This window comes from Athene noctua, chromosome 8, assembly GCF_965140245.1.
Source record: "Athene noctua chromosome 8, bAthNoc1.hap1.1, whole genome shotgun sequence".
Lineage (NCBI taxonomy): Eukaryota > Metazoa > Chordata > Aves > Strigiformes > Strigidae > Athene > Athene noctua.
The window spans coordinates 21,726,765-21,744,003 of NC_134044.1; the positions used below are offsets into that span (position 1 = coordinate 21,726,765).

Here is a 17,239-nt window from a genome sequence, read left to right on the forward strand (position 1 = left end):
CTGCAACAGCGTCAAGATGTTTCACCCACAGGAGCGCTGGTGAAATGTTTATGGTGCAACGTGTTGCAAGCAGCATTTGATGTGTAAATGTCAGGAACAATCAGCTTTCCTGTCACCAGAACAAACACGCACAAATACAGGTGCCGAAAATGTCACATGCACAACTGAAGAGCTACTTTATCTCAGGCCACATAAATCGTCATGTGAACAGCCAACATCAGTGTCAGTAATGGTGCAAAAAACCCCACCACAGCTCTTTGCTGGTGATGCTGTGCACCACTTCTGATCTGTGAGTCGTGATCAGCAGCGTGATCCTTCCTTTGGTATCCGTGAGCGAGCTGATGGTGGGGAGATGGTCGAGGGATGATTGAGGGTGGCAACACTGAACACAGACCAAACCTCTCTGCTTGAGGGGAAATCAACTTCATAAAGGATGAAGATGCACCCTGGGAGATGCCAGGGTTAACTAGAAATGGGTCACGATGCCTCCTTGTGTGGCTCTGTGGGCCTCACCTAGATACCTCTCTTCTCGGGAAGACCTGCAGAATAAGGTTTTGTAACAATAATGAGCATCTGGAGCCTGGAGCCCCTTGTGCTATGGGCACCAGGCAATGAATCCGCATGTCCCCGCGTGGTGGTACCACTGAAAGCACTGTCAGTCCTGTGCCTGTGCATCAGAGCAGGGGGGTACTGCGGCAGCAGGGCTGGGGTCCCCCATCTCCATCCCCACATCCATGCTGGCACTGGGGGTGAGTCACACTTTCTGCTGGCAGACGGGGGGGTCAAATAAGGGTTGCTGTCAGTCCACCAAAGACCTTGCAATCAAGTCCCACTGACGCCGAGGGTGCCCAGATCCACTGATGAGGGTTTCTGTGATTCCCACAGATTGATCAAAACCCCATTTTTGCTAATAAACCTTTATGAATTCCCTGTTGCATCAGCACTCCTCATTTCTTGGTAATAGAAGATGCAAAGTCTGATGAAACAAGCCAGATCTGAAGGCAGAAGATATTGAAATCTGGAAGATTTAATTTAATATTTTTATTACATATTTTTGGAGCCCTGATTATACCCCCACCCTCCAGGAATTTATTTACCTAAGGAAAATTATACTACTGATTACAAGATTGCAGGTTCATTTTCACTGCTGAGAACTCGGTTTTTTTACAGCTCACGTTACACTTGCATGACTTGTAAAGTTTTGTAACATCTTGAAATTTTTAATGCTACATTGCGGAAGGGTACTTATATATAGATGAACTAAGCAGAATACTTGCTTTGCAGTCTTTTTGAGGGGAAAAAAAGTTAGTTTCTGGGTTTGAATAGGTCTGTAAATGGTTTCTTTGAGCTATGGGATAGTGAGTTCACAGGGTGCTCTCAGGAGCTGCCTTGCGTTTGTCCTTCAGGCTGAGTGCAAAGTGGGAAACTGCGAGAGGTGTCTTTAAAACACAACATAAGAAGGAATGCTTTCCACAGGGGAATAAAAATAAATTATGCAGAAATCATGACTATAGTGTGCATGAAATCATACTGGCAAGGTCCCCATGGTAAATATTTGACAGAGAGGACAGCATCTTAGTTAGAATCTCAGTTTTTCCTATAGATCATTGCACCTGGGCCTTTTGAATCATAATTCACATCAGCCAGCACTGCATACTGAGTTAAGGTCAGGAGAGATTTCCAGATGTATTATGATGATTATCTAACAATTCAGTTAATAGAGCCATAGAACTGGATGAGATTTTTGTCAATTCCGATGTCACAGCAACAGAGACCTTTGACTGAAACAACATCATGAATATTGGATAAGATCCTACAGTGCTGCTTCTCCATGTTATGATATTATCCAAGGATGAAGGTTATAAATACATGAGTTATACTGTTCACTTTCCAGTTGGTAAAAACAAAGAAAAAAATCCCCATAATCAAGTTCCAATACACAACTAGAGATAATATAGCTTTTTCTTTATATATATATATATATATATCTGTATATATATCAAGTAAAAAAATCTAAAATAGTTGGAAGTAAAAAATGAAAAAATAGCTGATTGTGTTTTTTTTTTTTTCTTTACAGTGATATGGTAGCAAATACAAGACAAATGAATAATAAACCTTTACATAAGGTGTTCTGGTCCCTTCTCCATCAATAGGGCTCAGACTTGAATAGAAAATGGAACAAGGTGGTTTTGTTTTTTGGCTACAGCTTCTGCAAGTGACAAAGATGATGTTGATAAGACAGGAGGAAATTATAGCACTAAATAAAATAAAAATCCAAGGTGTTTTCCAAAAGACCTTAAACATCATAGGGCAAAATTTACTTCTGAACTGAGGGAGCAAACACAAAGCATCACCAAGTCCTACTTAGGCTGAAAATACTGTATGCTTATCCTGGCCTCAAAATACACAAAATACATCCCTTTTGTGCCATCTTACCATTAAAAAAAAAACCATCAATGCATCAGTTGTCCCGTCCGTGTCTGTCCCCGTCCCCCGTCCCCAGCCAATAATAAAAAAGCAAAGTCACAAATCCATCAAATGGACTGAGCCAAACGTGAGACCTGAGTGATGCACAAGTGGTTGGCTGCCCTTTGTCCCAGTAGCGAATTTTCCCCAGAATCCTTCACATTGAAAATGTCAATTGACTAAGCTTGGCAAATGGTCACACTGAGCCCTATTTTGGCTGTAGAAAAGAAAGAAGTACTAGTATCAGCATAAAACAAGATCATAGAGACGGTCAACACAAAACAGTATTTTTTTCAGTTGTCTGCATAATAATAACATCATGTTTGCATATAGAACAGCTTTTGCATTATTGCTCTACTTATAAGAATATAGTAAGGAACTTATAACAGACTTGCACATTACAAACTTAAGGTTCTTTGGTGAAGAATGAGAAAACAGTATTTTCGCTGTAATTAAATCTCAGAGAAGTTTTTGTTTTTATCTGTTGATCCTTTGGATTCTCTCACAGAGGAGGGAAAGATACTGAGTCAGCTTTACCATCGCAACGATGGCGACTCCGCCGATCATCATGCAGGTGGGCCAGAAGAGGGAGTGGAACAGCACATTGGAGCTGTACAGTTTGGTTAATATCACATTTTTCTGAACACCTTCAGGGTCGTAGAAGCAGGAGAAGCGTTGGTACTTTCTGAAGTTTTCCATCACAACATTCACCAGCGACATGGATTCCTCATAATTCTTGCCACACTTGGGTATGTATGAGCACTGGGAAGAAATTAGAGGGAGAAAAATGCATCTCCAAACCAGATATCATGTCTGTTTTCAGGTGGCAGGCAGGAAAATCTCAAGATGATTATGCTTTCCATAATAAGAGTGGAATACTATTAAGCTAATAATAAATTTATCACAGACAAAACTCAATATTTTGCACATCTACAGAATTTCCCATTGGAGAACCTCCAAGTGCTGTACAAACATTAATGCTTTAATCTGCACAGCAGCCTCGTGAGATAGGTGAATATATTATTATTGCTAATTTACACATGCAAAAATGGAACTGATGAAGTACCTCTTCATCTTAAGTGGCACGCATATGCTCGCAGTTAGATGGGTAATTGACTCTCTGTAAATACAAATCTGGTAGTTCAGATTTCACTTGGATCAGATCAGAGTGATCATAGTGGGCACAGGAGTTCACCCAGAGGAGAGAAGGCTGAAGAGAGACCCTTATACAAATTTTCCCTTGTGGGTAATGTCTTGATTAGGGATAAATGGTCTAGGAGAAAACAGTTTTCCCACTGACCACCCACAGGACTTTCATTCAAATTCTAGCTGAAGATCAGCCTGGCTACCAGGCTGACTCTTAGTCTTGTTTTTGCTCTTGACCCCAGCATAGGTCAAACAGTTCCTTCTCTCTGAAGATGCTTCTTGAATTTCAGTCTTAGTCACAAAGTAATGAAGTTTTGGGGGTGGCTCTATCTAACACAGTTTCAACCTGGCATTCACAAAGAATACTAAAGGCCAGTTAATTAAAAAACTAGCTTATGGAGTTTATGCATTGAAGAATATTCCATGGAACATGCAGGACAGTGACCCTTGGCTGTGCTGACCATTCCCTGCAAAGAGCTAGTGTGAGCTGGCAGGGTTGTGGGCAGACACACAAGGATTGAGGCCACCTGCATTTTGACCTGAATTTGCTGGTGCTGGAAGAGGACTGACAGATGCAAGCCAAGGCTCCTTGCTCCCTCTTCTCTTCTAGGCACTTATGCCCCCTCCACACCTGAAGATTTTCTACACCTGCACAAGATTTTGATTAAATTCCCTACTTAGTCAAGAACTGCTGTGGGAGGGGTAGAAATCTGCTGCTTAACTTTTCATTGAACGTGCATGGGGGAACTACCCTGTCACCATTCCCTCGCAGTTATGGGGTGATTGTGGGTGCCTGCTATGGTCCCAGCCCACGATGCTGAACCTGCTTGTCCTGGGTGAGTACCTAAAGTAGCTCCAGGTAATTTAATGAAAGAAAGTGAGTTTTGCAAAGGGAAAAAGATGTTTTGATTAAAATAATGTGACCCAAGGCTTTTGATTATTATAGTTTTAATGTATGTAGTCTATAAATGTTCCTCCATTCTTTGTCATGACTATGCTGTGACTTTTTTGTAATGTACTGCGACAAATCTCTTGTCGTAATGATGATCAAAGGATTAACCTCATAACAGGATTTGATTGATTCATTAGCAAGTTTATTAGTACAGAATATGATTTGAAGAGCAGCAGAAAGATAGTCTGGTGTTAGCAGACTGGAGCATTAAGGGTAGAGCATGGCAGCGCTGCCATTATGAATATTTCATGGAGCTCTAGAAATTAGAGATGGAAAATATCAGAGCAGTAATATCTCATCCATCTTCCTGCTGGTGCAGGTCTGCTCCCTCCAGGATATTCTCTTGCACTCTGTCCATCTTTGTCTTAAATGTCCAAAGCCATAAGCCCTCTTCCAGTGCCTACAACTCTTTAATAGACCATAATCTAATAAGTAGGGGAAATTTCTCAGTGAGACATACCTCATTTTCTTTTACTAATTTATGTGCTGTCATTGCTGTAACAGCAGTATTTCCAGCTCAGATTTTTTTGGTTTGCCTTTTTTTTTTTTTTCTTGCAGCTTTGGTGCTATACATTTTTGCTTCTTGAAGTCCCATGAAGCATCCTGAGGGAGGAGATTAAAAGAGGACTTGGCCGCTCTTGCCAAAGTCTGGTCCTTCCCTCTTGACAGGACACTGTAGGCACGTAAAAGCCAAAATGATGACAGATTCCTGGACTCAAAGTCTGCAGAAATATCCCAAGAATGCAGCTGGGGGAGGTCTGACTTCCTGCAAGTCTGAGTATTTTCCAAGCATTTTCAAAGAAAATTATGATGCTGAAGCAGCACTTGAGCTGTTGCCTCCTACACCTGATGGCACAGAGACACCAGCTGTGCAGGGCTGGTTGGGCTGCCCGTGACATGAGGGTCTGGGAGTATGAAGCTGTGATATGCAGTTGTGCAAGGGACCTTGATTTGCTTTGCCTCTCAGCCAGGCTCCTTGTGCTGAAACTCTGTCTCTCTCCAGGCTATGGTCTCCCATGCACTCTCCAAAAGATGAGTGCCCTTTGCTCCATGTGCTACTTGCCTCATTGCAGATCTTCTGAGCTCCTGGAGGCATCTCAGCCTCAGCTTTGAGGAGCTCCTCAGCACAAGGACTCTCTATGTGCATTAAGTTGTGGTTGTGCAGTGCTCCTGGCCTCCTTCCGTGCCTTGGCTTCCCCAGTGAGACCCCAGGGATAGCCCAGGGCTGGCTCTGGTTGCTGGTGTCTGTCATGTTGCATGGGTCATTGATGAACAATTAGGTAGAAATGGACAGTGGGATGTTTTAAGGTTTTCTATGGTCTGATCTTCATTCAGTTTTTTCCAATGCCTGGCAGGGAATTTTATATTCACAATTGTTATGCTGTAGCTGTGAATGTAGACTACTAAATCTCTGCTGTTTTATTATACCTCTGCATTATCAAACACTTGGAAATCTCCAAATCTGAAAGTAAACAATGTCTGTCTCTACCTCAAATGAAGATTCTGTGATACACTGTGAGGAAAGTGGTTCTTATGTTACTTGCAATCTGGTCACAAGAAGGACATACTAGACAGTTACAAAGAGAACTTGTTATTACATTTCCGGCTCTACTTTCCTAATCTAAAGGACTGGATAGGTAGCCTGTATGAAGTACCTCTGGACATGTCCCATCCAATGCCCTGCTCGGTGCAGTGTTACTCAGTACTTGTCTGATCAAGTTCTCAATATCTCCAAGGATGGAGATAACACATAATCTCCAGGAAGCCTGTGGGAAGTTTCATTTAATCAGTGATGTTATTCTGAAAAAAATATTGAGAAAAGCCCCCAGATCAGGCTGGGCAGTGCAACACATGACTCTCGCCATAAGTTTGTGGTTGGGGTTTGTGTCCATGCTGAGTCCGGAAGCTCTGACAAGTAAGAAAGTGGTCAGAATGTCAATTTCCATCTCTTCGGAAAGTGCAACCGGCTTTGTGTCTGCGTTGGCCTGATATTGATTCCTGCAGACTGAATTCTCTAGTCCCAGCACAGAAATGCATCTGCTGGGAACGACAGCTGAACATCACTGCTCCCCCCGGGCACCAGGCAAACTCCTGCCCACGTTATAAATACCTGAACCTTCAGCGGGAAATCACCATGAGATCCCCCATCATTTCTGAGTCCCAGGCAGTTATAGCTGGCATAACGGTGATTCTGGTGATTAAATCCTGCTTGTTATCTCACTTATGGAGCATGGGTATAAATCAGCAGTGGCTGCGATGACATGAAAAGAATCAAAATGATATAGTATGAGATCAAAATGGGGCCTCTAGAACTGCTTTAACTACCACAGCCCTTCCTCAGGGTGACAGCCTGGCTCTGTGGTCCAGGCACAAGGGGACATCAGCCAATTTACGTCTCACAGAGGCTGTTACAGCCTCTGACAGCTGAGGAAGGAAAGTGTAGCTGTGAAAGCATTTAAGTCACTATGATTGTAGTATTGATGAGGGGATGGGCTTGTTGTAAAGGCTGGAGATAACGAATGCACAGCAAAAGCAATGAAAAGCCATGAAAAATCTTGTGCATTTTCCTGGGAAAGACTTGAGCAGCTCGACTGCTATCCACTTATTTCCCACTGATTCCCGCCAGAGACTGGTAGCAGCATGCTGTAGATCTCAATATAAATTGCACCTACTCCTTACTGCACCTCGCGAGCTGACAGCTAGGTTAGACAGCAAGTCTCCTAGATTAATCATTATTTAAAATCAAAGTGCGTTTTGCTTCATCTGTGCTAGCTGGCAGGGAGAGGAGAGAGACGGGATCCAGATGCTGCTCTGCGTGCGCGGTGGTGCTCAGCGAGGCAGAGAGGTTGGTGGGGGGATGCTGACCTTTTGAATGTCACTGGTGTTGGCCTCAGAGGGTAAGCACCATGCTCTGCAACATCCCCAGCAATGTCAGGGCTCAGTGAGCCAGGGATGGCTTTTTGTTGTTGTTGTTTATTTGGCAAGGAGAAATATAGGAAATGCAGACCGGAGTAGGTAGATGGAGAGAGACAGCTAGCACTCAGCTGGAGCATCACAAAACCAGCCCTGCTCAGGGCTGCTCATCCCACCACACGGGGCTGCTCTCTGGCCAGGGGAGAGGGAATGCCTGTCCAGGGAGCTGAGATGGGTTGTGCTGATCTGAGCTTGGAGTCTCTGCTAATCTCAGCCAGGCACAAGAAGCCAGGTATTTTATAGACATTGCAAACTTCCATTCAAAACTGTTTGGATTCAGGTCACATAGCCAGCGGCATGTCAGGAAAACCTAGGAATCCTCCCGAGAGCAGAGCTTAACCTGTAAAACAACCTTGGGCTGAAGAAGTATTAACTGTGCCTACATTAAATTAAGAGGAGGCGGCATTTGGGAGAATTTCAAAGTCCACTTCAGCAAGCAGAAATCATTGGTAACATGTGTAAAGAATGTGGAGATTGATGCTGAATCTCTTGTTTTATTTGAACCAAGTGGAGCACAGAGACTGATCTGATCTGTTTTAATCAATTTGTGGCATGAGTGACATTGGATTTTGCTTCTGCCCCAGCAGACAGTGGGGTCTGCCCTGCCACAGGCTTCACGGCAGCGAGTGCCTCCTTTCTGCACTGACACCAAACTGGAGAAGATGGGGGCACTCTTCTCCATTTCACACTTCAGATCCAGAGGACTTTGTCTCTCAGCCACAGAAGCTAATTATCCAGCACAATAACCGGCCCAGTGCAACCATGCCGTGCTTTGACTAATTTTAATATCGCTTCATCTTAATATGCAGAAGTAATTTGGTCTGCTGAACTGCTGCCATAAATAGAAACACAATAGGTTATGTTGTCAGAAGTCTGAACTGGAGCTCTGCTGTCACAGGCTGTGCTTTGCCAAGCACCCATAGTTTGGGGTTCAGTGACCTTGGATAACTAAGTAGTTAATGCAAATTTAACACTTGTAAGTTTAATGGCTTAGCAGGGTCCCAGCTCACTGCAGCTTGCCGTCTTGGGTACCCAGGTACTGTAGATATGAAGAAAGGAAGGAGGGGAGAGGGACATTTCTTAGTCCAATCCTGCCCTGTTATGTGGAAGGAGCAAACAGCCACCTGCGAAGAGGCAGTCGCTTGACTGGGTGTGATGCACAGCACTGCGTCAGCTGCACAGCTGCGGCTGCAGGCTGCGGGGAGATGCCTTCTGTGCATCCACTGCGTTCATTATAGCCTCCAGACAGGAGCTGTCTCCATCCCACCTGGATGGAGTTATGCTGGATTTTGTACTTGCTGAAGCAGAGAGAAGAATTCTTCTGCAGATTTGTTAAAAGTTTTTGGGGTTTTTTTGGTTCAATGTTTCGAATTGGGGAAGTTGTGCAAGAAAGATGAGCTGACTCCTCACACATGCCCAAAAGCCAGGCCTTTTATGCTGCTGCTTTTATCTTGACAGTCCCTTCTCAGCAAACTTTCAGCATCTTTACACCATCCACAGCAGTAAGTGCTGTGCCTTGACCCAAGTGGCACAGCTGACCTCAGCAGAGATGCTCAGGGTGCAGTTTGTCACCAGAGATTGAGACAGAGACATGTTTGCTGTTAGACATGGGGTTCTTGTCTCTCCCCATCACATTGCCTGGCCCTGCAGTAACAAGGCCATTTTTATTCTCACCACCACGGATGCTCCATGCACATCACTAGGGGTGTTTGCTATCATGCAGAGCCATACCCAGGTGGGAAGTGACTTGTCCACAGCTCCACAAGAATATCAATGTGACAAGTGCTCAGCGCTAGCCTGAGCCTGTAAAATACTTGCAAAGGATGAGGGAGGCTCCAGCCCCTGGGGGACACCACCCTGTGTGGGATGAGCTGCACTCCCCTGCATGGGATGGAGAAAACTGCTCCTTCCAGAGATGTGAGCTCAGTTTGTGCACCGATTTCTGCTTTCTCTGCTCTGTATTTACCTGTGAAGCAGGTGCTGGAAGCCTTATATTGCTTTAAAATGAGGAATGGGTATATAACAAGGTGAGCATCCCTCCAGAAACCCATTTAGGAATAAATTCTATTCTGTGTTCTTACCTCAGAATTAATTTTCATTGTTTCCTCAGTGTGATAGAGCAGAAGCTTCTGGCCAGAAGAAGTGAGATTAACGTACACCTGGAGGCAGGGGTACTGAGAGATTTTCCAGCAGTCTGGACCACAGCTAAATGAGCAGTTGAAGGTTTCTGTGATGGATGCATTGAGAAGCGAGCACTGAGCCTCTTCTGTCCAGACACTAAGAAGGAAAAAAAGAGATGTTAGAGCATGGCAAGAATGGGAAATAAGCATTAAATGCAGCTCAGGCTTTCCATCAGGGATATACCGGGGTCATCTTGTAGGAGATGGTGTCTGCTGCAGGGCTTTGAGCAAAGGCTGGACTTCCTCACGTCACACATCACAGACAGTGTATTATTCTGTAGTACCCAAAGTTTGTGCTTTGGGCACAAAAATACCCAATTCATTTATGTCTATGTATAAATGAAAAGGGAACTGGAACTTTTAGCCTGGAGAAGGTATATTTGAAACAAAAGGGAATCATCAGAGATATCAGAGAAGAAAACCAAGGAGCCTGCCCTGGGTAAAGCACAACACACACGGTGGTGCATGACAGGACACCCTGGGCCAAGACTTGATGGTTAACCACCAAGCCTGGTTCAATTTAAAGTGAGGGTTGGGAAGACATCTTCGAATTACCAGGGTACGTATATTCATGTTCACAAAGACACAGTAACATGCAAGTGGTGCTGCATACAGCCCTACCTGTGGAAGGGGCTTTTCTAGGGGCAGGTTGCTCAGTTTTCTGTAAGTTAAGTCAGCGGTTGTAATTGTTCTGGAGGATTCAGCTTATCTGCAATTCACCAGAGGCTAAAACTGGAATGATGGAGCCTGAGTGTGCAATGGCAATATTCACTTGGGTTTCTTGCATGTTTTTAAAAACCTATGGCGGTATTTTCCTTAGGGATGAGAGCAGTGGGAAGGGCATGCTGAGGGCTCTGTGAAAAGCTATGGGAAGGTTTCACCCCAGGGCTTCCCTTTAGCCCCGCTCACCCCTTGGCTCACACCCAGCACAGCTGTCCTTGCCACTTGCCAGGAACGGGCCGAGGCTCTGCTTGCCCCTTGCCAAACCTACAAAAGGCTTTACACAGTAAGTGATATCAAAGATTTCTGACTAATTCTCTTGGTATTTTACTTCGGCAGTAATTCTGCTTGTATATTCTGTTTTACATTTATATTAAATTATGCTATGATTTCTGGGGGGAAATCAAGTGAAAGGATTTTTTTTTTTTTTTCCCCTCCCAGGCAGTATTTTGTTGGAGGGATATTGCTGTCTGTAAAGGAGAATAACCCCTAAGGAGGTCTGGCTGTGCGAAGAGAAGTGACAGCAAAGACTCCCGGGTTGCCATCTTCTCCTCACTTTCACCTTTCGGCTGCTGGTTTATTCATGCATGGGGGTAACAAAGTAAAAACTACCTACAGCAGACTTGTGAAGATGGAACATTTGATACTTCGTAGGTGCTTTGATATCTTCTGGCAATTTTTCATGTAGTTTGTAATATAAATAGTCATCTTCCGCATGAGCAATTTTGACCTTAGCAGTCTCTGCAGTTGACCCTGATATCGCTGAAAGGTGTGGGAGAACAATTTGGAAAAGCAAATGCTCTTGGATACTTAATGGGTCTTGATCTCTGTTTTCAAAGTCTAAACTTTGCCTGGATTTAAAAAGGGACAAATACCTTTATCGCACAAAAAAGGTGCTGCAAATCAGTACAGTTCATCCCCAGGCATTGCTACTTTTTCCTTATCATTGCAGGGTCAAGAAGGAATATTTTTCCTGCAGGTGCACCAATATAATTGAGAATGTTCATATCAGTTGACTGTAGGCACTCGTCTTACATGGCTAAAGAAGCAGCTTGTGGTGCATAAGCCAAACTGTGCCAGGTGTTCAACACTGCCTCATGGTGGTTTTGGGCATGACAGACTAATAATTTGATCCCCAGTTATACATTTTTCATTCTTCTAACTCCACTGATCGGGGCAGAACAAACATTGCTGACAGTCTTATTACAGTCTGGGCTGGATTTTAAATAGGGCTGGTGCTTGAAAACTGGTTTCAAATGCTGCTAATGAATCACAGGCCAAACTTTCTGCTCTGTGGCAGAGAAGGAAGCTGGAGAAGGCCTGAGAAAAATTCAGTGCAGTGCAGTAATAATGAAAGATGATCTTTCACTTTCAGCAAATTACTGTATTTGAGGAGGATTTCACTTGTTAAAATGAAAATAATAACCTACATAGAAAACTACATGCTACAAAGCAGCTTGATTTCTTTCCCAAATTAATTCTTCATTCTTCTTTTGAAAGTGTGTTGTTTGTTGATGCTGCTAAATATTTTTGCTGTTTTCTTCTGAGTTTGGGCTTTTCTGCAGCAGCCCCCGAGAGGCTTACAGGGTTCAGCTGGCTGTCGACCAGCTGATATGGATATTAGAATGGTGTTAAACTGTGGCAAGTCTAAAGCCTATGGATCAAGATTTTGTCAAACAGGTATCTAATTCTTCCCTCACTTCTGCTGGTATTATTCAACTTGCTTTCACTGTAGTTATGCTTAGCTTATACTGTGGTAAGGAAGTGCAGAATCAGGCCTATGTTGATCAAAGAAAAAAATTATAAAACTTAAATAAAAAGAGTTGTATGAATAAGCCACATGAAGTGAGCTGGAGCAGAGTGTGAGATCAGGGTAACCATTATGAATTTACCTTTGCATGTAAGACCGCAGCAGGGTGATTCCCAGGAGGAAGTACATCATGATAGAGCACACCATCATGGCCAGCCCGAGGAGTATGGCCCGGTCTTCTCCGGCTTTTAGGGCTGTGACTGTTTTCCTTTTGTCCAGTAGATCGTGATCCCTGATTTTTTGGTAAATATTTCTGAGGTTGAAAATAATACATTGTTATGTAAAGTTCATATTTAATCAAAGAAGCCTCTACAGAGTGGGTAGTTCCACCTCCACACCCATCTCGTGGGAGAGAAAGGCCTAAGGGTCCTCAGGTGTCCTTTTTCATCAGATTCACTCTGACCTGGTGGAAACTTATTCATCTCCAAAATAAATTACAGCCATTTCTGAAAAGGTAAAAACCTCTTATAGCAAATACAAAGACTAAACACTTGTGCCAGCTCAGTAAATCCTTCTTTGATACAACTTCATTGGATCAGTTGAATTATACCATAGGTGAATTTGACCTGTCAATGCCGTCTTAGGCCCCTAGAAGATGTTTAAGTATATGAGGTGTCTTGTCTTCAGTTGAATATGGTAACAGGTCTTATGTTACCATATGTAGAAAACAGCCTGAAGAAAGATGTCACTAAAATTATCTGAAAGGACCATGTTCTTTTTTAATTCTCTACAGGCTAGTGGTTTGGGTAATTTTCCTGAGTGTGACTCAAAGTTCATGAAACACTATGGGGATTTTGCAATTGATTTCTGTGGGGTTTTTGATGGGGAGCTTATTTACTTTATTTATAAAACAGCTTTCTGGAAGCCCAGTTACTCATTACAGTGAAAACCCTCACAGAAAATTATCCACCAGAGCTATTTGTTCTGGGATTAAAAAAAAAAGAAGATACAACAAACCATTCCCCCTTCAGCAGAGAGTCCTTTGCATTTTCTAACTATAAGTCCTTCTTTCATCTCTGAGCCTTTGATGATTCAATGGGTCATGAGGACACAATGGTGAAGAAGGAAATATTTGAGTACATTTCAAACACACTCAAACTTTGTGGGTTTAAAATGTACTTACAGACCTGAGGCTGGTCAAAATCTCCTGTGTTTTCTGTTATGGTTCTTTTGAATCATCCAGGCAGCCCCCGAAGCATGTGAACCGCACACCTCTGAGCCCTGGCACCACCATAACATGGACATAGTTGTACACGTGGAAGAAGTTCCTCTTCTACTGTCTGCAAAATGGCAGGTGAGCAACATCAACATCACTTTGGGCTCTAGCAAACCCACCACTTGTTTAAGCTGAAACCACCATGTTTCACTCAACCTTGGAGAAAAGCATTGTGTTAGACCAACCATGTAACTCACGTTCACTAATAGGGACAAAGAAATAGAGTTAAGACAGATGTAAAATCGCACATAAGCACAGCAGAAACAAGAGAATAGGTTTAATCATAAACTCCCCAAAACTGGAATTGAATTTGTATTTAGATGATGAGTCATAGTCAGGAAAAGCACGTATGGTATGTGGTTTTATAGCAAGAATCTTGCTTAGATGGTTCTGCAGTTAATAGTCTCCTATACCTAAGACCACTTGAGGTTTCTTCATTGAAGTGTGATTTACATATTTAGATGTCCATGGTTTCTCTTCAAAACCATCCTTTAAATCTTGTCAATGTTTTCCTAGTTGGAAATGAAATGGTAATTCAGCCTGTCAAAATTTTCTCTGGTATCGGGGAGAAAAAATATATTGTGAACTGGCAGATGCAATTGCCTTCAAAGAAGTAATGTAGAGTAATAATCTAATGTTACTTTTCTATTATTATTTATCAAACTGTATTTAACTCTGAGAGCTGCTATTAGGATTTGCATTGCTCCCAAATGGAAGCAGGCAGGAAGGCAGAGATTGTCATGCAGTTCCAGCACATTAACCGATCACACAGCATAACTTATGTCAGCGCATAGACATAAAACAGACACAGTGCAATCGCTCACTAGTGTCATCAGAGCAGCTAGGGCATAAAAGGGATACAAATGGACAATTTAAAAACAAATAGCTAATTAAGAATGGTTACAAACACTTCCCAAGTGGCCTTGAGCCAAGAAACGTGCAATGAGAGGTAAAAAAAAAAAAAAAAAGGATGGACTGAAGGGTATGTTGTAGAATTATCTATCTGGAGGTGACTGGCAAAGGGGATGGTGTGCGGTGACTGCCTGCCAGGCGGATCTCCCACGCTCGCCTGCCATAGTAGATAAAGCTAGAGCTCTGCCTCAGGGGTCATGCTTGGAGCAGTTGTGCAGTTGCTCTTTTGTAAATATTTGTTATTCAAAGGCCCAAATGACAGGAAAGTGGTAGTCTGGTGCACCTTACTGAGGGCTGTTTTCTCCTGAATGCCTGGCAGGAGTCAGCCTGGTGACACACACCGAGGTGTGCGGTGGAGTGGCACGTGCCAGCCTGTGACACACCGGTCCTGATGCAGCCCAGGAGACACGCTGAGTAACCATCCCTCCTCCTCCTCCCTGCTCGTGCCGGCAACAAGGAGGTGCCAGTTTTCTCCATATGATACTGGGAACATCAGCTATTGCTGGACTTCACATTTTCTGCCCCTGAGAGCCCTGGTTTGGGGGGACATGATACGTTGTGCAGAATATTTAGCTGGAGTGGCAGTGGTGGCCTGCACACGTGTGTGTGCTTCTCCGTGGGGGGGATTTTGTGTACGCGTGAACTTTTGGCACAGCCCAGGGACCTCTTTCTGCTTGGTGAGCTGGAAGAGTGCCGTGCTTAGCTGGCTGATTTTGGATCCCAGGGCTGCACAGCCACAATTAGCTGACTGCTGTGGTGTGTTTAAGTACAGATCACTGCATCCCAGACACTACTCATCTAGGTGACTCCATCTAATACTTGTGATTGCCTGTGATAACTCCCCAGATACGACACTGAAGGGGGCTGTTTGTTTTTAAAGAAGTCCTACCTGTCAAAACAGGGGATCCCTCTGCGCTGTGAAAAGATATTTAATAGAAAGCAAGACTCCAAGGACAGACAGTCTTTGCTCCCTTGATCACTTCCAAACTGAAGTTCTCCACTGCTAAATCTCTGTGGCTTTTTGTGGGTTTTTTTTTGCCAAATTGCTCAGAGAATATGAGCTGTCTCTCTACACAGGCTCAGCTGCCAGAGAGGAAATCTCAGCCGTGACCATGACTGTGCCTGCTGGGGACAGAACAGAGATTTCCCTCTCTGCTCTCTAACAGCAGCAGTGCAGGGATCCCTCTGCAATGTGGTCAGCAGCTCCTTATGTGATCTCCAGAGGAAAGCTTAGGGAGGACCTGTGTGATTAAATTAGAAGCCTGGGTTATGTTATCCTGAACACAAGACAGACAGGAAGAGTTACAAGTCCTGTCTGAGTCTACCGGCCTTAATAAAAAAGTTCTACATCTTTTGTAAAGTTGCCCATATTCACTGCAGCCGAGATCTTTATTTGCCATCATGAGGTACGTGACCTTTTAGTACTTGCTTATGTGAAGGGTGAGGCATACCAACTTGCTCTGTGCTCTGCTGGCACAGGACTGCTCCACAGTTCTAAGGATGTCATTAATTTTTTGGCATGTATTAGGAATGGTCCTGTATGCAAAGAAATTGCAACTGGGCATTGCCGCAAAGAGCAGGAAAGGCTAAAATAATGCTTCTTCTGACCCAGTACAGCAGTTCTTATTTTGCTCCAAAATGTATACATCTAGGAGCTCTGCAAAGGGTGTCAAGTTTACTCACTGGAAATTTAGAATAACCAGGCACCTGCAATTACTTAAAAAAAAAAAACAACAAACAAACCCACCCAAAAACAAACCAACAAATTACCTACCCTCAAATTCCTTCCCTTGAAAAAGGACAATGGTGTGGCACTGAGGGAGACATTGCCTCCTCCGGCACTGTGTCGTCATGGGGCTTTTCAGGTGGGGATACTTGCCTGCCTGAATTATTCAGCATGACTTTGAATTCACATTCACTTTTCTGATATCGCAGTTGTTATGCAGATGTCACACAAACTACCTTATGTTGAGGTGTTTACTGATATAACAAATCCTTGAAAGCAAGAGTCAAAAAACCCTCCTGTATCTTACCTGCAGAATTCCCAATATTCTGGGACTTTTCTGCTCAGAAGCCAATTTCTTTACATTTTTCTTAACAGGGTATATTTAGCTGCATTAGTTTTTGTTATTAGAGTTATGGCAATGGAAAATCTCTCTGGAGCTCTCACAAAAGTCTCACTGATGGTTGTACCAGGATTCTTATCGATATGAACAGATTTCCTTTACTCAGTTCCCTCCTTCTTCCCCACCAAACTGAACCAAACCAAACCAGTGCTTTGGTTTCCCGAGCTTACAATGTTGTGGAAAGCCTAACTGGTAGCTGAGGAAGAATGAGGGCTTGACTAGGCTTACGAAGCATAACAAGTAGAAGTTGGGGAACTGTGGATGTCTAAAACAACAATAAAATATATACATTTTAGGCCTGATCCTGCAAAAAGAGATGCCTGAGAGATACCTTCCACTGAGAAGACTCTGATTCCTCCTCATCAAGTGACACATTGCTGCACAGGTTATTATTAGAGTTCAATCCCTCAGAAGTCTGTGACTGTAGCATGTGTCAGGTGTCAAGTTTGCTGCTCCACATGGCAATCTTATTGTCTGAAGTTTAAAGAACAAAAATTTTTAGGAAAGGGTCATTTAGGGGAAGTCATTTCTCTAAAATGCACCGCCTGTTTGATATAGTGATGCTGCTGGTGACCTTACATGTGTTAAAATCACTGCCAGACGCTGGTGGATGAGTTTCTTCCATCAGCAACACTTGCTCTGTTTTCACACCTCTCCTCTGAAGTCCTGAGGCTGAAGTCAGTACTCTCCTATTCCCATTTTTTCTTCTTCTTTTTCCCTCTGTTTTATTAATCGCAG

General features: G+C 43.4%; 1 protein-coding gene across 4 annotated transcripts in view; it reads right to left on the reverse strand.

Moving 5' to 3' along the window:
- Positions 1-1,026: 1,026 nt before the first annotated feature.
- Positions 1,027-17,239, reverse strand: part of LOC141963012 (calcium-activated potassium channel subunit beta-2) — a 106,145-nt gene continuing 89,932 nt past the window's right edge. For all 4 annotated transcript variants that reach the window (XM_074911905.1, XM_074911904.1, XM_074911902.1 and 1 more), the window contains 3 exons: positions 12,330-12,500; positions 9,619-9,814; positions 1,027-3,228 (listed from right to left, as the gene is read on the reverse strand). In XM_074911905.1, coding sequence (XP_074768006.1) covers positions 2,944-3,228; positions 9,619-9,814; positions 12,330-12,500 — 652 coding nt within the window. In that variant the 3' untranslated portion in view covers positions 1,027-2,943. The remainder of the gene's footprint in view (positions 3,229-9,618; positions 9,815-12,329; positions 12,501-17,239) is intronic.